Source organism: Pseudorasbora parva, chromosome 2 (assembly GCF_024679245.1).
Source record: "Pseudorasbora parva isolate DD20220531a chromosome 2, ASM2467924v1, whole genome shotgun sequence".
Lineage (NCBI taxonomy): Eukaryota > Metazoa > Chordata > Actinopteri > Cypriniformes > Gobionidae > Pseudorasbora > Pseudorasbora parva.
In genome coordinates, this window is record NC_090173.1 from 43446184 (window position 1) to 43471861 (window position 25678).

Here is a 25678-nt window from a genome sequence, read left to right on the forward strand (position 1 = left end):
CAGCGGCGCACGGAGAGCAGGACGCCTCAGCGGCGCACGGAGAGCAGGACGCCTCAGCGGCGCACGGAGAGCAGGACGCCTCAGCGGCGCACGGAGAGCAGGACGCCTCAGCGGCGCACGGAGAGCAGGACGCCTCAGCGGCGCACGGAGAGCAGGACGCCTCAGCGGCGCACGGAGAGCAGGACGCCTCAGCGGCGCACGGAGAGCAGGACGCCTCAGCGGCGCACGGAGAGCAGGACGCCTCAGCGGCGCACGGAGAGCAGGACGCCTCAGCGGCGCACGGAGAGCAGGACGCCTCAGCGGCGCACGGAGAGCAGGACGCCTCAGCGGCGCACGGAGAGCAGGACGCCTCAGCGGCGCACGGAGAGCAGGACGCCTCAGCGGCGCACGGAGAGCAGGACGCCTCAGCGGCGCACGGAGAGCAGGACGCCTCAGCGGCGCACGGAGAGCAGGACGCCTCAGCGGCGCACGGAGAGCAGGACGCCTCAGCGGCGCACGGAGAGCAGGACGCCTCAGCGGCGCACGGAGAGCAGGACGCCTCAGCGGCGCACGGAGAGCAGGACGCCTCAGCGGCGCACGGAGAGCAGGACGCCTCAGCGGCGCACGGAGGGCAGGACGCCTCAGCGGCGCACGGAGGGCAGGACGCCTCAGCGGCGCACGGAGGGCAGGACGCCTCAGCGGCGCACGGAGGGCAGGACGCCTCAGCGGCGCACGGAGGGCAGGACGCCTCAGGGGCGCACGGAGGGCAGGACGCCTCAGCGGCGCACGGAGGGCAGGACGCCTCAGCGGCGCACGGAGAGCAGGACGCCTCAGCGGCGCACGGAGAGCAGGACGCCTCAGCGGCGCACGGAGAGCAGGACGCCTCAGCGGCGCACGGAGAGCAGGACGCCTCAGCGGCGCACGGAGAGCAGGACGCCTCAGCGGCGCACGGAGAGCAGGACGCCTCAGCGGCGCACGGAGAGCAGGACGCCTCAGCGGCGCACGGAGAGCAGGACGCCTCAGGGGCGCACGGAGAGCAGGACGCCTCAGCGGCGCACGGAGAGCAGGACGCCTCAGCGGCGCACGGAGAGCAGGACGCCTCAGCGGCGCACGGAGAGCAGGACGCCTCAGCGGCGCACGGAGAGCAGGGCGCCTCAGCGGCGCACGGAGAGCAGGGCGCCTCAGCGGCGCACGGAGAGCAGGGCGCCTCAGCGGCGCACGGAGAGCAGGGCGCCTCAGCGGCGCACGGAGAGCAGGACGCCTCAGGGGCGCAGGGAGAGCAGGACGCCTCAGGGGCGCAGGGAGAGCAGGACGCCTCAGCGGCGCAGGGAGAGCAGGACGCCTCAGCGGCGCAGGGAGAGCAGGACGCCTCAGCGGCGCAGGCAGGGCGTTTGGGAAACTTCTCCAGTCCAGCAGTATCCACCAGCACTGGGACCACCGGAATACGATCTGCTGGCATTGGGACCACCGGAACATGATCTGCCGGAACTGGGACCACCGGAACACGATCCACCAGCACAGGGACCACCGGAACACGATCCACCGGCACAGGGACCACCGGAACACGATCCGCCGGAACTGGGACCACCGGAACTGCCTCCGGGGCTTCGGATAAAGCCCTGTGCTCCTTCCACGCATGCAGGACTGCCACCACAAAGCATCCCATCACAGCCCTCCAGGCCGTTTCCGGACTCGGGACCACCGGAACGGAGTCCACCGGCACAGGGACCACCGGAAAACGATCCACCGGCACAGGGACCACCGGAACACGATCCACCGGCACAGGGACCACCGGAACACGATCCACCGGCACAGGGACCACCGGAACACGATCCACCGGAACACGATCCACCGGCACAGGGACCACCGGAACTGGGACCACCGGAACACGATCCACCGGAACTGGGACCACCGGAGTTGTGGATGACACCCTGTGCTTCTCCCAAGCTTGCAGGACTGCCACCACAAAGCCTCCCATAACAGCCCTCCAGGCCATGTCTGGACTCGGGATTCCCGGACTCGGGACCCCCGGGACTGGCACCGAGGGAGAACTTCTCTGCTGAGTCCTCATTGTATGGTTGGATCCTTCTGTCACGTTACAGACAAAGGAAATGGTGCGAGGACTCAAGTGCAGAAAAGGATATATATTTATAACAAATAAAACATATATACAAAACAAACACCCACGAGGGGGCAAAACACATAATAGAACATAAACTAAAACTCAAAACATACCAACAGAAGTCACTGGGGGAACGGGAGACGCAGACATTACACAAGGATCCAACACAGACTGACAAACACAGGGAGATTATAAAGGGAACAAACAAGGCAGATAATGAGGGAGAACAGGTGGGGCAAATTAACCAATAATCAGATAACAAGGGGGAGGGAACTGACAGGGACACGAGCACATGCTCAACATAACAAAACCCACAAGTGCACACACGACAGGACAGGCATGTGACAGAAAGTGATTGTGTTTTTTCCAGCTAGCCGGATAGGAGTACATTTATTTAGTAGATTTAGGAGTATATTATAATTGTGTATATGTAAAGAGAGCTGTTAAGTTAAATGTGTAAAACATTTTTTTTTACAGCAGAATAAGTACATTTGAGAGTACAGTGGGAAAAAAAGCTGTAAACCCTCAACCTTTGGAATTGGTTGGTTCTCTGCATTAGTTGATCATATATATATATATATATATATATATATATATATATATATATATATATATATATATATATATATATATATATATATATATATATATATATATCTGAGGTATAAATGTCCATTGTAAAACTGTGGTTTGTTTAATTTGTTCCTATTTTAATAAAACTGTTCAACACTGTGTAATTGTGGTGTTTTGTTTTTTTCTTGATCAAAAGATTGCTCAGCAATGTGTATACCTTAAAAAACCTGATTAAAAAAAAAAACCTTGCCTGATTGCCTAACATTTAACCCCCTAGTGAGCTGAGTACAAAAATATTCTGACACCTAATGGTATAGTTTTTTTTAATCTATTATTCTGTCCAGACTTTAATACTATTTAATAAATGTTCTCTTATACGACGGTATGACACAAGGGTAACAAAGCAGATTTGTGAGGTGAGGAGAAGTGTGTGCTGTTGGAGAAAACGCGTGCTGGAGAGCTTGCTTGCAATGAATACAAACATGAATTTATGGTTGTCTTTTCACTTTGCTTAACCCTAGCTTATTTCAGCTATGAAAAGTCACGTTTTGTTATTCACACCTGGCAATGCTAAAGTGTGCAGATAATAATAATACCATTAGGTAATCTATGCTTTATAAGTAATAAAAAAAAAATGTAAGTTGTTTATAGGTTATAAAAAAAACACCCTGGAATGTTATGGTTACAAAATAACCTAAAAATAACCATTATGAAAGGTTCTCTATAAGTTGTTAGTTTATTCAAAAAATAACCTTCAATTCTAGGAACGTTGTTTTATGGTTGCAAAATAATAACCTAAAATTAACCATTAGGTAATGTTCTCTACTAGTTATTTCTTGGTTATTTAAAAATAACCACCCTCCAACGTTCTGGGAACGTTGTTTTATGGTTGCAAAATAATAAGCTAAAAATAACCATTAGGTAGCATTCTCTAATAGTTATTTTGTTGGTTATTTAAAAGTAACCACCCTGCAACGTTCTGGGAACGTTATTTTATGGTTGTAAAATAATAACCTAAAAATAATCATTAGAGAACGTTCTCTTTAAGTTATTTCTTGGTTATTAAAAAAATAACCACCCTCCAATGTTCTAGGAACGTTGTTTTATGGTTGCAAAATAATAACCTAAAAATAACCATTAGGTAACGTTCTCTAATAGTTATTTCTTGGTTATTTAAAAGTAACCACCCTGCAACGTTCTGGGACCGTTATTTTATGGTTGTTAAAAAATAAAACCTAAAAAGAACGTTCCCCTAACGTTAGTATTTGGTTCCCAAAAAATAACCAAATGGGAACCAAAAACTAACGTTAGGGGAACGTTCTGTGTTTGCTGGGTTCAGAGCCCTAACACCGTTACTGTACATTTCACAGGATCCCAGGCAACAATCTGACCTCTCAACCTGGATCTTGTAAGAAGTGTTGTGATAAACCCTTACAGTTGATGTCATTCAGATGTCTCTGCGTCCTATTCAATTGCCGCAGGTGGGCGCTGTATGCATTAAAACAATATCTTTTTCTGGACAATGTGATTTTCAGAAAAACTTTAGATTTTTTAAATGATGTTAAATGAATGTGAGAACATACAATTATTACGAATCAAAGAACTCCGTGTCAACCAACATCAGTGTCATCTACAGCTGTTGTAAACCCAAAGATTCAGGTTCTTTCTAATTTCATTTTGTTTCGTTTCTGGGTCTGTTAGTTTTCCGTTTTTTGGGGGAGGTGGTTAGTTTATTTTTTGTATTCCTTATTGCGTTGTTCGAGATAAAGCTACTCAGTCACAGACTTACAGTCAGAGTCACAGTGATAAAGGTGCGTCTTATTTACAGCATTTCTGATCAGTTGTTTTTCTCTGAGCATAAAATATGCCTCAACATTTCTTTGGACTTGTTTATTTCTCGGCAGCTTCACAGCTTCTGTATTTCGCAGGTTTGTATGTTGACTTCATTATGTCTTTTATTCTTCTGATGCGTTATCTGGAATTAGACTAAATTATGTTTTAAAAAATTAGCTTTTCTTTATTGTGTAGGCTTAGTTATTATAACTTTGTTTCTGTCTTAAGACCAGATTTTGAAGCGTTATATTAATTTCTGTTTAGTTGACTTCAAATTTGGACTAACCCTTTTGAAATGTTGTCTTGCTAATAGTAAAGCTTTTTAGGTCCCACTTTATCACTGTCTTTAACTACTAAGCACTAATATTTAAATTAATAATTTTATACAATGCTCTTATTGTGGTCATGGATGTTTTACATAGTGCTTATTTTAAAAAAAAATTAACTGCAGGTAATTACATCTGTAGTTATTTTATTTAATGACATCAATAATTAGACTGTTGACCCTTCAACTACATCTTAATACAGGTCCTTCTCAAAAAATTAGCATATTGTGATAAAGTTCATTATTTTCCATAATGTAATGATAAAAAATAAACTTTCATATATTTTAGATTCATTGCACACCAACTGAAATATTTCAGGTCTTTTATTGTTTTAACAATGATGATTTTGGCATACAGCTCATGAAAACCCAAAATTCCTATTTTAAAAAATGTAATCCGACCAATAAAAAAGTGTTTACAAAAAAAGTCAACCTTCAAATAATTATGTTCAGTTATGCATTCAATACTTGGTCAGGAATCTTTTTGCAGAAATGACTGCTTCAGTGCGGCGTGGCATGGAGGCGATCAGCCTGTGGCACTGCTGAGGTGTAATGGAGGCCCAGGATGCTTCGATAGCGGCCTTAAAGGGGGGGTGAAACACTCAGTTTCAGTCAATCTCATGTCAATCTTGAGTACCTATAGAGTAGTATTGCATCCTTCATATCTCTGAAAAGTCTTTAGTTTTATTATATTTATAAAAGAAATATGGGTTGTACCGAGTCTTTCCGGAAAAAACCGAGCGCCTGGAGGCGAATCGAGTGGGCGGAGCTAAAGAATGACGAGCGCAAAGCGGTGACGTCCTCAAGCGTGGAGAAACTCATGGCTATCCAGCTCAGCTTATACAGATACTGATCCAGAATCATTCGGAGGCTGAAATAAATTGAACAGGAGAAACAGCAACAGCAGGACGTCCGTTTCTGTGGTATGTACTGTATTTAGTGGCCTGTCAACATTTGTGTGTGTTTACTGTCTCTTTGCACGTCAGACTAGTGTACATAGAACAACACAATAGAGTGCGTTAGCGCATTTGAATGACGAAGCACGCGATCGTGTCGTTTACTGATGTTTACTCACGCGACGAGGCAACAGCATAGACATTTGAAGCAATTTTACTCACCAGCTGCTTCCAAAGCAGGACTGAACCTTTATCGCTGGGACCGCTCCGTCAAAAACACACTTCTTTGGTATGATTTGGTGAAGTCCTGACAGCAGTGACCGTGGAGAAACGCGATGTTGTGAAGCTTCCCGTCATTTCTGCGTTCAAATCGGTTCAAATGCAGCGCTGCCTTCCCGGAATGCTGTGCTGAAGCGTTGAAGTCGCTTGATGTCACCCAAAGGAATAAAGTGGAGCGCGGCGCCTGGATCTGGACCTGAGAGAGTCTTGATGGGCATGCATGTCCTCTCTCGCTCTAGTCACCCGAACGCGCACCCTACCGGGAGAAGAGCCCGTACGGCCCATACAAGGACCTTCCGATCTATTAACGTCAAGTAGACCCATACTCGAAAAAAACTCGCCGAAACTTGTGAGAAACCGGAAGGAGTATTTTTGACACAGAAATACTCCATCAAACGTCCAACATTAGTTTTTGAAACTTTGTCTATGTTTAGGATGGGAATCCAAGTCTTTAACAGTGTAAAAAGCTCAGTATGCATGAAACAGCATTTCACCCCCCCTTTAAAGGTCCCGTTCTTCGCGTGTTTTCGAAGCTTTGATTATGTTTACAGTGTGCAATATAACATGAGTTCATGTTTCGCGTGTAAAAAAAACAGTATTTTTCACACAATTGACTTATCTGTACAGCGCTGTTTCGCTGTCCTAAAAGCGGCCTGATGATTTCCTTGTTCTATGACGTCCCTCCTTCAGAAACACGTAATGAGTTCTGATTGGGCCAGCGCTTCCCGTGTTGTGATTGGACAGCAGCTTAGCGCACTTTGCCCGGAAAGGTCCCGCCTTTTACCATAACAGGGAGATGCAAGCGCTGAATGTGCGCTCTTCTCCACGTGGGAGAGCAACAAGACCACGCCCCCTATATTGTGTGTTCTTGTGGGCGAAGGGTTAGTCAACAAACGGTTCTAGTGACGTCATTTCTGAAGGAAGTGCAGGGGTGTAATCCAAACCGGCCGTTCGCTGTAGGCTTTGAAAAGGAACTTCTGTTAAATAAAATATCTCGCTTGGCATTGAACTTTGCGCTTTATAATTTTACAGGTAACAGCAACATTACACACTAACTAAAGTTTGAAAGATGGAATCGCGAAGAACGGGACCTTTTAAGCTCATCCAGAGTGTTGGGTCTCTCGTCTCTCAACTTTCTCTTCACAATATCCCACAGATTCTCTATGGGGTTCAGGTCAGGAGAGTTGGCAGGCCAATTGAGCACAGTAATACCATGGTCAGTAAACCATTTACCAGTGGTTTTGGCACTGTGAGCAGGTGCCAGGTCGTGCTGAAAAACGAAATCTTCATCTCCATAAAGCTTTTCAGCAGATGAAAGCATGAAGTGCTCCAAAATCTCCTGATAGCTAGCTGCATTGACCCTGCCCTTGATAAAACACAGTGGACCAACACCAGCAGCTGACATGGCACCCCAGACCATCACTGACTGTGGGTACTTGACACTGGACTTCAGGCATTTTAGCATTTCCTTCTCCTCAGTCTTCCTCCAGACTCTGGCACCTTGATTTCCGAATGACATGCAAAATTTGCTTTCATCTGAAAAAAGTACTTTGGACCACTGAGCAACAGTCCAGTGCTGCTTCTCTGTGGCCCAAAGTGTCTTGACCTAGGGAATGCGGCACCTGTAGCCCATTTCCTGCACACGCCTGTGCACGGTGGCTCTGGATGTTTCTACTCCAGACTCAGTCCACTTCTTCCGCAGGTCCTCCAAGGTCAGGAATCGGTCCTTCTCCACAATCTTCCTCAGGGTCCGGTCACCTCTTCTCGTTGTGCAGCGTTTTTTGCCACACTTTCCTTCCCACAGACTTCCCACTGAGGTGCCTTGATACAGCACTCTGGGAACAGCCTATTCGTTCAGAAATTTCTTTCTGTGTCTTAACCTCTCGCTTGAGGGTGTCAATGATGGCCTTCTGGACAGCAGTCAGGTCGGCAGTCCTACCCATGATTGCGGTTTTAAGTAATGAACCAGGCTGGGAGTTTTTAAAAGCCTCAGGAATCTTTTGCAGGTGTTTAGAGTTAATCAGTTGATTCAGATGATTAGGTTAAGAGCTCGTTTAGGGAACCTTTTCATGATATGTAAATTTTAAGAAACAGGAATTTTGGGTTTTCATGAGCTGTATGCCAAAATCATCAGTATTAAAACAATAAAAGACCTGAAATATTTCAGTTGGTGTGCAATGAATCTAAAATATATGAAAGTTTATTTTTTATCATTACATTATGGAAAATAATGAACTTTATCACAGTATGCAAATTTTTTGAGAAGGACCTGTAGTTACGGACATTTCCTTCAACTCTAAAACGGAAGATTCCGTAGATTTACAGTACACCTACTGTACTTTCACAGACATTTCTGTCAGTCAAAAAAACAGAAAATTCTGTAGATTTACAGGACAACCTCCATAACATTTACATACACTTCCGTTAATAATTTAAATTTTGAAAACTGAAATTTTGTACTAGTTTTGTATATAAATCACTAAAGTTTTGCCAAAATACATTAAAATGGCATCCATTACCAGCAATGCTGTTTTTTGATTCAATAAACATGGTCAAATAAATGCAGCACAAACCAAAATACAGAAACCAAACATGGTTTATTTTTATCTTTGGTAAACATTATTAAATGCATTGAATATATTTTGTTGTACAAATGAAATGAATCTTAAGCTGAAATAAAAAATACACTTAACAGCAAGACAACTATAAACATGCATATGTGTACAAGTGTTGCACTGTCAAAATGTTAAACTTCATAACTGTGAAACTCTGAAACTCTGAAACTTTGTTTTGAAATCGGCCAATCACTATACAAGTCGTTATTTAGTTATTCATCTGATATCTTCATCTGTGTCTGAAGATGAACAAAAGTCTTGCTGTGTTGAACGACATGAGGATAAGTACTAATTATTGACACAATTAAAATGTTGGGGTGAACTAACCCTTTAAGAGCAAAAGACAAATATAACAATGTAGGATACTGACACCAAAGATTGGTAACAAAGTAACGATTCAAAACAAGCGAATTTTAGAGATTTACAACCATTTAAAAAAAAAAAAACAACAACAACACCACAGCACCAACCCATCAATATCATTAACAATTGCTAGACATCTTTAAAATGTTCCAGTGTTTGTGGCAATTTTCCTTAAAATAAGAGCATTAAGTGGGATGCAGGGCTCCATGTATCTGTGTGTGATCATTACCTCTTTCCATGTGCCTATTTGAAGCAATTACTGCTCAGTTTAAGTTTGGAAAAAAAGCTAAAATTGTACATGGATTTTCAAAAAAAAAAAAAATTATATAGGAACCTCTGAAATCTTGGGAGGAATGTGTTGATGTTGTTTCGATCCCTTCATCTCAGCCTTTGATCCTCATTCAGGGTTTATTGCCAGGAAAACTCTTAAAGAAAGGAACACGTTTTTTTTTTTTAGCAACACAAGTAATGAAATAAATGAAACTGAAACTGAGTAACATGCAGACATGTGTTGAAAATACTTATTTAATCAGGGCTTGACAGAGATCTGGGATAAGTGAATTATTTTGAAGGACTATTGAAGGACAAGTTGCCTGTTTAACTTCACTACCGAAATAAATAAAGCACGCAAAGTATTATATATATATATATATATATATATATATATATATATATATATATATATATATATATATATATATATATATACTATATAGTGTCTTATAACCAAAATTCTTTAATCAAATTTGACATGAAAAATTATGCATACATTTAATGATGTTAGTAGGGTGCAGCTATCGATTCTTTTTGTAATGGATTAAAGGTGAACTATGTAGTATTTTTGCAGTAAAATATCCAAAAACCACTATGCCAGTGTTATATATTTTGTTCAGTTGAGTACCTACAATATCCCAGATGTTTCCAACTATTTGTAAATTGTGAGAAAATTGCTATTTTAACTAAGGACAGGGACGTTGCAGCATTGCATTTGAGGGAGTCGCCTGTCAATTGCGTCATATCTGCGTTACCCTCGGTTTCGGCTTTTATTTGGCAGGAGCGCTTTACTCTTAGCAGTGTGAACAACCGAACGCACGGAGTAACGTCATAACATCGTTTTAAACACACTTTAATGTATCTAATATGATAAACAGAGCTCCATTACCTCAAAATCATAACCGGAAGAGCGGATCTGTGCAGGCGCCCGGCAAATGAGTCCCGTCCCGTCATAATAAAAGTCCCGGTATTCGCAAGGCGGGTATTTGTTTAACAATCGCTCCAGCAGCTGTGCTCAGGTCCATAACACTCGATCCTGCTCTGCTTTAGACTACAGTAACGTTAATAACCACATGCATGAACGTGATTTCTGCCCGAGTCCTATTTTTCACCGGTTGTGATGAGAAGACCACATCTCCCAAGATGCTGCGCTCACACTTTGCGTCATCAAACTACGCATTTGTTTTGCATAGGCGCCCTCCAGTGGACAAAAGCTGCATAGTGCACCTTTAATCTAGCATTTAATCGTTTGATTAGTCAGATAATTACTTTTTCTTTTTTAAAGAGCAATACTAAAAATTAAGTTTTATTGCTGAAACTGCATAATAACTGTAAAACTAAACAAATTTAATGCATACAATTATCATATATAAAAATCTATTTCAAATTACTTTAAAAAGGTAAACATAGTTCAATCTAAAACTAAACCTACAACTAATAAACCAAAATAATAGTAATATAAATAGCAATAATTCCTAAACATTATATTTATGTTGTGCAACTAAACTTTCATGTTTCAGCTCAGGCATGACATAAACCTTTACTGTCTTCTGAAAGCTTTGTAGGCTTTCTTGGTAGGCTTACTTGAAATGAACAAGTGATGTTCGGATCAGCTCTAACATCACCGTATCAGCTGTTAAAAACAAACCGCCTACACTCACACCCGATCGTCACAACTTCAAATCTTCCATGATAAGCGTGATGTTATCGCCACATATTAAAGGTCCCATGGCATGACATTTTTATTTTATGAGGTTTTTCAACATTAATAAGAGTTCCCCTAGCCTGAATATTGTCCCCAAGTGGCTAGAAATTTTGATCAGTATAAAACGAGTTCAGGGTGTCTTTCTCTGCCTGTGAGAAAATGAGAGCTCAGACGAGCTGATCTAGAATTCTCCTGTTATGACGTCATACCAGGAAAGGTTTCCTCCCCTTCCTCTGCTTTGCCCGCCCAGAGAATTAGTAGAGAAAGGAGTCAGTTTATCAGTGGATACGGATTCAACAGCACCGCCACAAACAGTGAGTAACAGTGTTCATTAATGTCTGATCTGGGATCAGTGAGCTCTGATGTGTAGCTAATCATTCAAGTTCACTCAGACTTTCTTTCTAAATCGTTTAATACTGTCAGTCCTGCAGCTGGCAATCTTGATGCATCAGTAAATCAAGCCAGTGACTAAAACCATCAACCTCACGTAATTTCTGTTAGCAGCATGAAACAAATCTGTTATTTAAATTATTAAACTACAGAGAGCATTCAAACGTTTGAATGACGCTGGTCTTTATGCTTAACAGAAGCTCTTACTGTATCATGGCGATGTCGTGTTTGTTGTTAGCTGTGGTGAAAGCATTTTGTGAGAGAAATAACGTTGCAAAGTTCACTCGTGTTTATTCAGAGCTCTCAGATACTCTAGATTTTTGAGAGCTCTCAAAAACTCGGTACAATAACACTTCCTCAGCAATCTTTCCCCAGCTCAGTTTATCTCTGTCTCTCTCTCGACTGGCAGCGTTGCTCTGCTCGCGAGCATAGACAGTAAAAGAAATGGACGGAGCGATCCCATTGACTTCTACGGCATTAAGTGATGTCAGTAAAGGAGCACTCACTTCCTGATGGCTGAGCTTGACAACGTAGATGTGACGTGAGCAACCTGTCGGACAGCTGTAAGTCTTCTAGTAGATGTGGAAAGTGAAAGCTGAATCCCGTTGTTTAAATATTTTCTCCCGTTGCTTTTGGCTCACTTTGGGCTTCTCCCCATTCTTCTCCCTTGACTTTATCAGACTTTATGTCTCCACGTCCCCCCGACTGTCTCATAGACAGTAAAAGATTGCCTGCGAGCGTCTCCTCAGGTCTATACGGTAATTTCTCAACTGTGCGACAGAGTCGCGTTGGTTATGACGTAATCGTTAGCCTATTTTTACAAAAACAGCTTCTGCGGGCGATAGTGTAAGATACAAGGTAATGAAGCCTTTTATGCATTGTCGTGTTTATTTATAAATAAACAAATTGAGTCTTTAAACGGCTCTGATGTAAAGTTATTCACTGTCAAAGTGACTCAAAAATGAATGGGAGTCAATGGGATGCTAACAGCAGGTGATGGCTTGGTTAGCAATGGCCGCCCCTATGGGTGGAACGCTTTCAGAGTGCTAGATTACCCCCTTGCTCGCCAGTCGCGCCTAACTAAACCACACCCCCATCCGCACGTTATCTAATTTAAATGCAAAGATTTCAGCCAATCACAACAGTGAGTGTTTTCACTGAAGACTCACAGCAGTCACACCCCTTGAAACAGAGCATTCTAAACAGAGGGCTAATATCAATAAAGAAATAATGCCTTTTATTTCTAAATTATGAAATTTTTGATGTAAAAACCATACTATCAATATAAGTACACCCCAGGAGACATTATAAAACAATAAAACAACCCATGCCATGGGACCTTTAACTACACTGAAGTAGTTTGCTTCAAAAAAAAACCTAACCTTAGGTTCTTAACCTAAGCCAGGGTCGACAACCTATACATCACATGGGAGGAGTAGGCTAATTGCTGGAGTGTAAGCAAATGCGAGAGATGTGTTTTCAGATAAAGTAGGCCTACATCACACATAGGCTACAAATCTACAGTTAGTAGCTATAAATATGATTCAAGTGTGATATTTGAATAACACAAAAGAATAAAAGCACGCAGCTCTGAAAGCACAGGCACTGCAGCTCATCACAACACACACACACACCTAGCGTTGAGGACATTTTAATGGTGTATTTCGAAGATATTGTCAATATAAAGTCTCATTAAAGATTGGAAAAAATCGTGCGATGAAAGCCCTAACTGTCCAATACCCACCCACCACTTATTGTAACGTTAGTTCATTTTCCACAGCTGATTAACGTTGTTACAAAAGTTAATGTTATGCCTAGCTGGGAACAATACTAGGCCTACATAAAGTTTAAACGACATCAAAAACGACTATAAGTTGATAATTCAATAAATAAAACAGCGAGGGAACAGTAAGAAATACATTCAAAGCTTCTTGAGAACATCTTGAGAACAATTTGAGAACACACAAGACGGTTAACACGATGGGTCTGTCTGACAGACGAGTCAGATAGCACCTAAAATACAATACCAAATTAACGCTCTAAAACAGGTTATGTGACATGTATAAACTGAAACGTGATGGTGATCAGTGCATGTAATGGCAATTAAGCTTGAAACATACTTTGCAAGAACAAAGAAATTTGTTCAGTTTTCTCGAGGTGGCAAGAACAAGAACAAAGTTCGTTCTGGCCAGTACATGCCATAGGCCTACTTCACGAGAAAACCAGGTGCCGATCATCTGCGTTTCTCCGCATTAACCACGCCCACTTTAAATGTCTGACCAATCACACAATAGTTCTCGGACACCCGCAAGAAAAAAATTCTACTCAGACTATATAGGGCGTTTTCACACCTGAAAGTCCGCACCAAGGTCCGAACCAAAGTTCGTGTTTGGACATTTGGTTCTTTTTGGTTTGCTTTCACATTGCAGTTATGTCAGCGCACAAAAAAACTTTACATGACGCACTGGCGCCCTGTCGTCATAATCTATGTGGGCTGCATCTTAACATTGATTGGTTTGTTAGCGGACGTGCGTCTGACGTCAGTGTGTTGTCAATTCAGCGGCTAACTTTGACAAGAATGAATGAACAGAGAGAGGGCCAAGATGGCGGCGATGTAGGTGGTAGTGTGTGTGTTTGCTCTTCAGGGAACTAAGGTTAAGTGGTGAAATAACCTGCTACTTTGACCGGTGATAACGTTAAAAATTAAACAAACAAGTTATACGACCTCGATTTGACATTTTGTATGCATGGGGATAAAAGGAAAGAAGAAAGTTGAACAAGTTTGGCTTGACACCATGTCCTCCAACGCGTCTAATACAGTCGATCAGTTTGAGGATTCCGCATCAACTGCGAGTAGCGCTGGATTGAAAATTCAGAAAGATGCCGAGTCACAATGGTTCGACACATGTCCGTCTTTCGACAATGAGGTTGTTATTGCATCGCTCCCGGATACTCCTCAGAAACCAGCCGCAAAAAAAACTAAACGCGTGGAGTCTAGTGTGAATGGGAGTGAAGATGTCTTGACGGCTATTCGTGAGCTCGCTTCAAAACACGATAATAGTTTCCAATTAACAAACCAGAAGATTTCAGTGATTGAAACTACCACCGAGGCAACTTCCAAACAGATAAAAAATCTGACAGCGACGGTACAACAGCTTATTTTAGATGTCGGTGTACACAAGGAGGCTCTCAATCATCTGGAAGCTGAGGTACGTGTTCTGAAAGAGGAAAATAAAGTGCTGAAAGCAAGTGTACAGGAGTCCAGGCGTTACAGTTGGCGATGGTTTCTAAAGTTACACGGTGCTGTGGAAAAAGAAAACGAGGACGTCCGAAGTGTGGTCCTCAACATCTTAGGGAAGATTGCTCCTGGAGTCGGAGATGTGCTCCAGGACAGTGTCGACGTCGTTCATCGTCTGGGTCCGAAGCGGGCAGATGGAAAGGCCAGATCGATCATAATTCTCTTCTCACAGCGGCGTATTCGTGACATCATTTGGGGTGCTGCTAAAGGGTGCCGGTTTCTAATTGACAATAAACTGCGATTCTCAGAGCCTTTGTCTCCGGAGGACAGAGCAGCGCGGGACAAACTGTGGCCTCTCGTTAAAAAAGCAAGGGAGGATGGCAAGAAAGCAACTTTCTGTAATTCATTTGCTTTGATTGACGGGAAGCAAATTTTCTATTCGGATATCATGTAAGATAAACAGCCGTTTGCACTTAAAGTTCCTCCCACGCAAAAATCAAAAGATGACGATTGATTGACAATCTGTACAAAAAATGCAAGCACAATATAACTAAGTTACTATATTTGTTCTTTAATTGTTGTCACCTTGCTATTAAGCTCCTTATGTAGTTATCACCTCAATAACTAAGTTCTTTATGGGTTATTTCCCACCTCTCCCTTCACATTTAGGGTAAATCAAGGAAACTTTTTTGTTATAATTGTTCAATTTGTTTTGTGAGTTCTTGTTATGGAGTATATGTTTAAATCCTTGTCGGTTGTAACTTTAAATGTTAGAGGTTTGCGGGACAGTCTAAAAAGAAAAGCAATTTTTTTATTTTGTAAAAAAAGTGCTGCTGATCTTATTTTTCTTCAAGAAATTCATTTAGGGGAAACGGATGTTAGGTTTTGGAGGACGCAATGGGGAAACTCAATTTTCTTTAGCCATGGAAGTAACCACTCAGCTGGAACTGCTATTATGTTACACCAGTTTAAAGGAACTGTATTGGAAACTTTGTGCTCTGAGGAAGGCAGATGGGTTTGTGCCGTTATAAAACAAGATAATGCCACTTTTATAGCTTGCTGTGTATATGGGCACAACTTGCGTGCATCCAACAGAGTAATGTTCTCTCATCTAGTGGATGAACTTCAAAAGTTAAACAAAAAATACAATAACTCTTATTTTATTTTAGGAGGAGATTTTAATGAATGTATAGATGATCACCTGGATAGACATCCCCCTAGACTTGATAGCAGGATGAATAACGATCTCATTTTTTCCCTTTGCGCTGATCTCTCCCTCACTGATGTATGCCGTTTCTTTAATCCTTCTACCAAAGATTTTACTTGGTCCAATAGGAATTTATCTCTTAGATCTAGGATGGATTTTTTTTTAATCTCATCTTCTCTCCTTAACTATGTAAAATATACTTCTCACATCACTGCCCCCTTATCAGATCATAAATTAGTTGAAATAAAATTGAGTGACATCAATGATAACCCGAGACTGAGAGGCTACTGGAAGCTTAATAATGCCTTATTAAAAGACAAAAAAATTTACGACAGTATCATTAATCTTACCCGTGAATTATTTACCGGATTAAATGGAGATTATAAAAAAAATTGGGAGTTCTTTAAATACAAAGCCAGATACATAGCAGTTAAAAGAAGTAAGGAGCTTAAAAATCTTAAACATAAAAATGACTCAGACTTGACTAATAGACTTAATGTTTTACTAGCTAAAGATAAGATTACAGATGAAGAGCACTTGGAAATAAAAAAATTAAATATGGCCTTTGATAGAGCATATTTAGAGTTGGCTAAAGGTGCATGTATAAGGTCTCGGGCTAAATGGCTCGAGGAGGGTGAGAGAAATTCTAGTTATTTTTTTGCCCTGGAAAAAAAGAAATGGCCAATGAAAAGCTCTTTCAGCACATAAATAATGGAATTATCTCTAAAGACCCCCCAAAAATATCAGAATTTGTTACCAAATTTTATAGCAATCTTTATACCTCTAAATTTGACACTAACATCTGTGAAAAATTTATTGATATAATTAAACATAGTATTACAGTTATTGATCGTAATTATAGTCAAATTTGTGATGCTGATTTGTCATTAGATGAAATTAAGAAAGCTTTGCAATCTATGAAAAAAGGTAAATCCCCCAGTATTGACGGGCTTTCAGTAGAATTTTATCTCCACTTCTGGGAGATTATTAAACTGCCTTTATTTCATACGTACAAGGAATGTATCAGTCAGGGAGATATGACTGCTACTATGAAACAGGGAGTTATCTCCCTTATACCCAAGCCAAGTAAGGACCCTTTATTAATCGACAATTGGCGGCCTATTACTTTATTAACATTAGATTATAAAATATTAGCTTCCGTTTATGCTAAAAGATTAAATACTGGGTTAGATCACATTATCGCAGAATCTCAGTCGGGGTTCATGAAAGGCCGTCACATATCTAATAACATTAGATTAGTATTAGATATGCTAGACTATTCTGATTTTATTCATTCAGATGGTCTCATACTCTTTCTTGACTTTCACAAAGCTTTCGACTCCATAGAACACAAATTTATTTTTCATACTTTAGAGTTATTCGGATTTGGTAAGTGATTTATAGATATTGTATCAATGTTTTATAGAGGTATTAACAGCTCAGTGATCGTTAACTTTGAGACGTCCAAAAGGTTCGATATCCATCGTGGAGTCAGACAGGGCTGTCTGATTTCACCTTTCTTATTTCTTTTAGCCACAGAACTGCTTTGCCTAAAGATTAACCAAAATGAAAAGTTGAAAGGAATTTCTATATTTGATTGGGAATTTAAAATTGCACAGCTAGCCGATGACACCACATTATTCTTAGAAGATAAAAAACAGTTACTTAATGCTCTGAATTTGATTGAACAATTTTCATGCGCCTCAGGTCTAAAACTTAATATTCTAAAATGTGAAATTATTGCAATTCATGATATGGTTGAGACATCATTGGAAGGTATCCCAGTTAAAAGTACTGTAAAATATCTAGGCATTTATATTACTAAAAACCCAGTTAACAGACATCAATTAAATTTTTCTGATAAAATGATAAAAACCAAAAGCATCTTTAACATTTGGCTTCAGAGAGATCTTTCTTTATACGGTAGAGTCCTTTTATCGAAGGTGGAAGGGCTTTGTATACCCTGCTCTCTCTCTGTTTATAAATGATAAAACTATAAGAGAAATTAACAAAATATTTTTGGATTTCGTTTGGAAAAATAAGCCTCACAAATTAAAAAGAGAAGTACTCTCCAACTCCAGGAGTGAAGGTGGCCTTGACTTTTTGGACTTCGCAGATACTATAAACACATTTAAAGTGAATTGGCTGAAAAGATGCCTTATGAACCCAATGTCATTATGTTTTTTTATTCAAAATAAGATCTTTAACAATCTTGGTGGTCTATCCTTCCTATTAAAATGTAACTTTTTGCCAGGCAAATTACCCATTTCCTTATCTAACTTTCATCAACAATGTCTTCTCTCGTGGAAATTGTGTTTTGTCCTTTTTTCCATAGATGGTTTAATAATAACTTTAATTGCATTCTATCCATTCTTGATGACTTTGGTAATATTTTGGATTCTAAGCAATTTTTGATCCTCCATAATTTCCCAGTTCCGCCAAAGGAATACAACACCTTGATAAAAGCAATCCCAATGGGTTTAATCCAATTAATTAAAAATCACCTTAAGTTTAGCAAAGGTAACAGCGTTTATCCGGCTTTATCTTTAGATGGTATTGACATTTCAGATCAGAAGTGCAACAAAAAACATATACGCAAAACCTTTCAAATGAAGAGAAAGATTACTCCAAGGGTTAAATTCTATTGGAGTTCTTGTAACAGATATAAACTGGAGAAAAGCCTGGCTTTTACCAAGTAAATTTTGCATATCTAACAAAGTCAAGGAAATTCATTATAAAATCCCTCATAAGATTTATCCTGTTAACTCTTTTATTTCTAAATATTCTGATATTGATGAAACATGTTCTTTCTGTGGTTTTGTTGAAGAAACAATAACCCATTTATTTTGTGATTGTAATATAACCAATCTTTTTTGGACTGAATTAAGTTCTTTCCTTTTTACCCCCAAAAATATAACTCACAACTTTATACACAAAGAGATTATCTTTTATTATGAAAACCCAAAATTGCTGTCCCTTGAATATATCGTTAATTTCTGTATCTTGTATGCCAAATTCTTCATCCACAAGCAAAGATGGCTTAAATCTCCTTTAAGCTTTCCCCTCTTTCTTACTGAATTTAACTCTATTATTTCATCCCTTAAACTCATAAATAACAAAAAAAAGTGAATCTTTTTTGATGCATTATGAAGAATAATTCAAAGATATGTCTTAACCTTATCATTATGCTTTTCTTTCTCTCTCTATTGATGTAACCTGCACAGATGTGCAATATATGTCAAAGACATCGAGTCAGAAATAATTTTGACCACTTCATTAAGATTTGTTTTGTAGAAAGCTTTGTATTTTGTGTAAATGGTCTGAAAGTCCGAACTATACAGAAAATGCTTTCACACAAGAAACGAACCGAACCTTTGTTCTGTTTGGTCCGGACCGAGACTACCTCTTTTCGTCGGACCAAATTTCGTCTGTTTGAAAAAACTGAAAAGTCCGAAAATCCGGACCAAACAAGGTAGGTGTGAAAGCACCCTATGTGTTGAGAACCTCCATACCTGGGCTGCGAGAACAACATGACGTCATTTTGTTCTCGCAGCCCTGGGAGCGAGAACTTTTTTCTCTGTTCTTGCGAAATATGTTGCAGCCTAGTGTGTGTAAAGAAATGTGTTTCTCATTAGAGGATGGATACCCGACCCGAGCCCGACGGGTTCCGACGGTACCCGACGGGTCAGGCCAGGTTCGGACAGATATTTAGAAATGACGTTCGGGTTCGGGTCAGGCTCGGTCACGTCAGCGCGATAAGGCATTGAACCTTTTAAATTTAAAACTGCTTATTATGCAAGTAGCCGATGGGCCTGTTTAACTTGACGCAATGGTTTGTTTTTGTGATTAAAATAAATGTAAAATATTACCCTAACATCCGTCTTCCTGCGTGCGGAAATTTGTTTATGTCACCATGACAACAACGCGCAACACGTGAGTGCATTGCCCAGTGCATTGCCCACGGCATCCTTGTCATGAGCGCAACTTCAGCGCTGCTGGCAGCAGGACAGCCTTGAAGCCATCCACAGTTGATGCAATACTTTTTCTGAATAAAACCTCGATTATCCTAAACTTTGATGGATGGATTGTGTAAATAGATCCCATGTTGCAGTTTAGGAACCAGACAGTTTGAGAAAATTGGTAAGATGACTTTTATTTCAATAAGCATTTTAATTTTGTTACAATGTTTTGTTCTGTTAGCTTGGGCCATTTTTATTTGACCTTTGTTCATTTAATTTCAGTTGGCTATTTGATTGGGCTCTGTGTAACGTTTGATGCCCCATGCGCGTGCTGATGCGCTCGTCTGTAAACATTTCAGAATGCCTTACAGTTGCTTAAGAAAAGCGGGCTTTCCACACAAACAAACGTACGTGTCATTAGTATATGAGGGAAATAATAGATTTTAACTGTCGGCCTCGGGTCTGGCTCGGAGATAAATATTTTAATGCCTGTCGGGCTCGGGTTGAGTTCGGTAACTGCTCTGTCGGACGCGGGCCGGGCTCGGACAGAAAAATGCGGCCCGATCCGCACTCTATTTCTCATGCGTTTCCCGCCGACTGAGATTTGTGTAAAACAAATACGGAAAATTCCTTCGAGTTAATACAGTACATTATACTGTATTTTTACTGACTTTTCATGAATCTTAGAACATTGTTTTGGTTATGCTTAGCTCTGTTTTGTGTGGATGAATGTGTTTCTCTAAGAGAGAGAGATTATTGCTACTGCTCATAAAATATTACTGGGCTTAAGAGATAGAATAACTAGTTTAGATGGAAAGCATCTCAAGCTGATTAACCGTGAATCAGGGTAAGACAAAAAAAGAAGTTGCATAGGGTACCTTTAAGTAAATGTTATCGGCCACCCTTAATAAAATACAAAACTCTACAGGCCTGTGCACCAGTTTGTGTCTGCTTGTAATCTAATACTTTAATGCTGAATCTTCATCCTTTTCAAACCACATCCTTCTTAATGTGTTTAACAGGTACACATGCTGCATGTCCTGTTCAGCTGAACCCACAGAGAGTTGTTGTGAGATACAACAGTTCTGTTTCCGCCGACTGTAACACTTCCGTCCTGCATGATGGGATGGGATGGGAGGCCAGTGAGGGAGCAGTGCCTATGAGAGAAGTCAGTCTGATCACATGGACAGTCTCAAACCTGAGAGAATGGGAGATTCTGCCATTCTGCTTCATAAACTACAATGATACACAGTGCAAATTAGATCTCCCAGTGACTGTTTACAGTGAGTTTCTGTTATTGATACTTTTATGTTTTCATTTTCAGAAATATCAAACATGTACATTCATGACTGCAGTGTGTGTAAATCTTCCTCCACAGAGACCCCAGACAGTGTGTCCATCAACACTGTGAATCACAACGGACCGATGATAGAGGGAAACCAGTATGAGCTCCAGTGTGACGTTCTCAATGTGGCTCCTGTTCAGAATCTCACTGTCAGATGGTACAAAGGACCGACTCTGGTGAATAAAACCACCTTCAATGACACCATCAAGACTCCAGTCAATAAAACATCTGAACTCCTGATCCGTCCAGACAGAGCTGATGATAGAGCTCAGTACAGGTGTGAAGCAGAGCTGGAACTGGGAGAAGGAGGACCTCAACCTCCTCCTAAAGTCACATCAAAACTCAGTGTTGAAGTTCATTGTAAGTGTATTTATTGCTATTTATTTAATATTTTCTGAAAGTCCTGCTAGTGTGATTGATTAAAGAGCATATTGCAGGTTAGAGACTCCAGTGAGTCAGTGTATAGAAAACTAATGTAGTACCTAGAATTTCTTTAAAATATACTTGTAAATACGCTAATAAGGCTTTTTGAGTCGTTTTTGTGAGAAAATTTTACTTCCGCATCTAAAAATGCGCAAACCGGAAGTGACATAACGAGAGGGAGTGCCGTGACTTTCAACCATAGGAAAACAATGGATCGCCATGGCAGCTCGGACGCTGAGGAAATTATAAATGTTTATTAATACTCATATAGCAGACCACAGCCATGCAATTATGACACACAATAAGGGACAGGCCAGGATTAGACAGAACAACGATCAGAAGAGAGGATTTGAGTTGTTGTGTGAGGAGAAACAGTGGAAAACAGAGCAGGTGAGAGAGTCGGCTCATAACATTATACGCTAACACTGTGCTCAGATTACAATACTTCGCAGATAATTATCATGTATCAGGCAATCGCAAAGCTGCTATTGGTCATCTAGGAGTATTGATACCAATAACAGAAACTGATAATAAGTTCAGACCATCTGGTTAAGTCACACTCGCCGTCCACATTAGATGTTAAAGCCAGGCGCGGGGGGCGTAATGTTACCCGGTGCTGTTTTTGCTGATATAACCTTACGAGCTCGCAGACGATGTTTTTCCCTCGCGTGGACATTGTGGATGCTCGTATGGTCGTGCTCGCAGCATGTGAGGAAAAACACGACGAGCCGAGCACGTTTCTCGCACCTCCCTCTCTCACGATATTTTTTAAACATACAAAATCAAAAAAAAATCGGAAGTCGGCCTGATTTTCACCAGCATGGCTGTCCCCTATTGCCAAATCATGCACAACAATGTCACAGGCTAGATCTATGAGTATTATTATGCTATAGCTCAGTTGCTGCAACCATTACAGTGACTTTTTACACACACACACACACACACACCATGACACACACACATACATACGCACGTGCGCCCTCACTCCTTCTCTGGTTGTTTTGCACACAAGTAATGTTTTCTATCTAAAGCTAGCAGCAACATTGAGTCTCTGGTTTGAGTCTCTAGTCTCTGTTTAACGCAAACGCTCGTGTGTGTGTGTGTGTGTGTGTGTGTGTGTGTGAGCCTGTTTATGTGGTTTATGAGGACACAAATTTGTATAACTACATGGGTATTACACTGGTATTACACTATAAATGTGGTTTATGAGGACATATCAAATGTCTGTACAGTATAAAAACCATTACGCCTATGGAGAGTCCCTGTAAACCACATAGACCAACATGTGTGTGTGTGTGTGTGTGTGTGTGTGTGTGTGTGTGTGTGTGTGTGTGTGTGTGTGTTCGCCCGGATCGCCTCAGTTACAGTGCTCAGTTCACGCGGTTTCTCCGAGCTGATCGTCTGACGGATCCGCGACCGGCCGCCACACTCCGCCGCTGCCGAGCCACAGACAGTATAACGTGTTATTGTGATCCTTTATTCACTCATTCTGTGTTATGGGTTTATTTTGTGATGATTCACCGTCGATAGTGTGAGGGTGTATGACGTTTTGAGTATGTATTTGAATGAACGATGTATACGCTTGAATAAAATATACATTATCAGCACATAATTCCAGACTTTTTTTTAAAAGTGTGAGACTATGCATGTGTGTTTATGTAGCCTACATACTTTGTATTAATCAATGTTGAAATTGATTAATGTAAAAACAATAGCCAAGAAGCATTGCGTGTGAGTATTTAATCATTTAATATTATCCTTTAACTACATGAGTATTGCAATGTTAAACTTCATCATATCGCTGATAATCCGCGGTGTAAAGTGAACACACACACACACACCGCCGCGTGTGTCAAAGCAGATGCAGAAGTGAAGTACCGTCTCTTCACCTGCACAAAACGCCACAATGCAGCTTTTCTTACTTTTTTTTTTTAGGAAACCTGTGGACTCAATGTCCTGACAGGCTGGACACTATCATTTTCCATGACAATGATAAATTTAAATAGAAAAACTACCGAAAATACACTGATTACTACAGAATACCAACCTATTCTGCACTGAGCCAATGCAGAGCTTGGCAGACGACTCCCTCTCGTGACGTAATATGACGCGATGTTGAAAAAAACTGCGGTTTTACAAACAGCCAACGAAACGGCCACTTTATCTGCTAAATTTGTGCTCTTATGTCTTTTAAAAACATTTTAAATCCTGCATTACCTTTTCATATGGCATTTTCATACAAGGTTATATGTTTATCTCAAAAAAAATTTAACCTGCAATATGCTCTTTAAGGATTAGTGTGAAGGGAATTTACATACAAAAAAGATTTCTGCTGATCTATAAATGAGAGCTGCTCATCATGGTGCTGTCGTGCTGAGAAATGTTTCTCTGTCCTTCTCAGATAAAGGCAAAAACTCTCAGGGACAAGGCAGAAAAGTGTTCATCCTCGAATCCACAGGTCCGTTATAGATGAAAAAAATTAACTGCATATCCTCTGTCTGTTCTATAATTAAAAAATAATAATGATTTAAAATAATTAAGCTTAGTCAATTTGTTCTCTTTGAAAATGAGGAAGGAATTTGAGTACATGTGAAATATCTAATGACTTGAGTCCTTTGTGCTGATTTATGACACATACATTTCATCACTGAGTGTAAAACCACTGAAGCACTCTTCTGTATCTATAATTTTGAAAACATTGTGTGTGTTTCTGTTTTTAGTGTACCCTCATTAATTAACACTGCTCTTCTTCCACAGGTAGTCGTCCCACATTCTGCACCGTTTTTACCTTCGTCCAGTTGATAATTGCAATAATGATTGCCATTTAGAAGAGATTTAAACACAGTGTTGTATTTTTAGTCTGCATGGAATCTGTATTATTCTGTTGACTTGTAGTGCTTTACCGATCATGAGTATGAATTCAATATAAATTAATGACTTGATATGCATGTTCAGGAAAACTGCTATTACACATCACTTTTAATTATAAATAAAATCCTGCCTTTAATTGTTACCATGAAATTTAACATATGATAGTGACTGAAAAGTACATTTTCTTGAACATTCATTAAAAAATGTTGTGAATTTTGTTTTTGTTTTTTTACTATTGGACATAAAAATAGTATTGCCTTAAACCAATGTTTTTTTATGTTTATATATCATTTGTTTAATTTTTAAAAACATTTATCCGTCACAAATATATAATATGATAAACAAATTTAGTAGTATTGAGGTCGGTTCAATGTGAAATATGGATCCTAAAGAAAGAAAAAGCAACTGGGAACCACTGATGTACATGACACACTGATGTACATGACACTGATAAAATAAAAACAAAGCTGGAATAATTAATCAGTTGTATTTTTTGACATTACTGTTCATAACATCAGTATTCAAGTATATTTGATTGTTTGTCACCTTGTAATACCTCATTTTAAGGTATTAAGCAATATTTATTGCTCAGAACATCTTTTACATTTTTTTCTGTGTGGGTGTGGGTGCGAGCTGAGCACAAGTTCAGTTGCCACTTCCTGTAAGCAGAATTCAAAGATTGTGAAAGCTATTGCAGCTCTGCACATGATGTTTTCGAGAACACAGGACAATTCCGGCAAACTAAACTTGGGCTTTTTTTATTTGTTCTTCAGTTTTATATGTTGATGTGAATGTTGTATTAATTTACTCAATTAACTTAACCCGTTTAATCCCAAATTTTTTCCTGCAATGTGAGTACATGCAATTTACTCCTTAGACCTCCCTAACACACAAATGGTATGCCTTCTTTGATTTTATGTTGGTTAAGTTAGTGAAATATTAGGTTTTATACTCGGTCACAATAGTGACCGGTGGGAAACAGCATAGACAGAATTCATACAAATTCTTCTATTAGACCTATTTACCGGTTTGAAACTTAAAATAACAATAAAATATCCAACATATAAGAATGAGATATGATTAGGATTTACTTCAAAACTATTTCTATTGTTCATGATACACAATAAAAAAAAAAAATTGGGGGTATGAAAATTGCAGCCCATTGAAATAAATACAAAAATCTAGGTAACACGTTCATTTTCACTGAATAACATGTCTGGCCAAAGAGAGGGGAAGAGGTGACCAACAAACCTTGAAAAGATCTAGGCACATACATGTTGTT

The 25678-nt window shown here is 40.3% G+C and overlaps 1 protein-coding gene across 3 annotated transcripts; it reads left to right on the top strand.

Annotated features, from left to right (window-relative positions):
- Positions 1-4347: 4347 nt before the first annotated feature.
- Positions 4348-24862, top strand: LOC137044581 (intercellular adhesion molecule 1-like). 3 transcript variants are annotated; one of them, XM_067420666.1, is made up of 5 exons: positions 4348-4485; positions 20780-21040; positions 21136-21462; positions 23927-23983; positions 24283-24862. In XM_067420666.1, the coding sequence occupies exons 2-5, from the start codon at positions 20884-20886 to the stop codon at positions 24351-24353; spliced, it is 612 nt and encodes a 203-aa protein (XP_067276767.1). In that variant the 5' UTR covers positions 4348-4485; positions 20780-20883; the 3' UTR covers positions 24354-24862. The 3 variants fall into 3 exon arrangements, with proteins under 3 accessions (XP_067276767.1, XP_067276749.1, XP_067276758.1); XM_067420648.1 differs by having other exon boundaries at positions 4396-4602; XM_067420657.1 differs by lacking the exon at positions 4348-4485 and adding an exon at positions 19775-19938.
- The last annotated feature ends 816 nt before the right edge of the window (positions 24863-25678 follow it).

Bases quoted from the DNA above. Each gene is read 5' to 3' on its own strand.
- LOC137044581 (XM_067420648.1), top strand. From the start codon at position 4,539: ATGCCTCAACATTTCTTTGGACTTGTTTATTTCTCGGCAGCTTCACAG. The intron at 21,041-21,135 runs GTGAGTTTCTGT...CTTCCTCCACAG, and splicing joins TCTCCCAGTGACTGTTTACA to AGACCCCAGACAGTGTGTCC. The intron at 21,463-23,926 runs GTAAGTGTATTT...TGTCCTTCTCAG, and splicing joins ACTCAGTGTTGAAGTTCATT to ATAAAGGCAAAAACTCTCAG.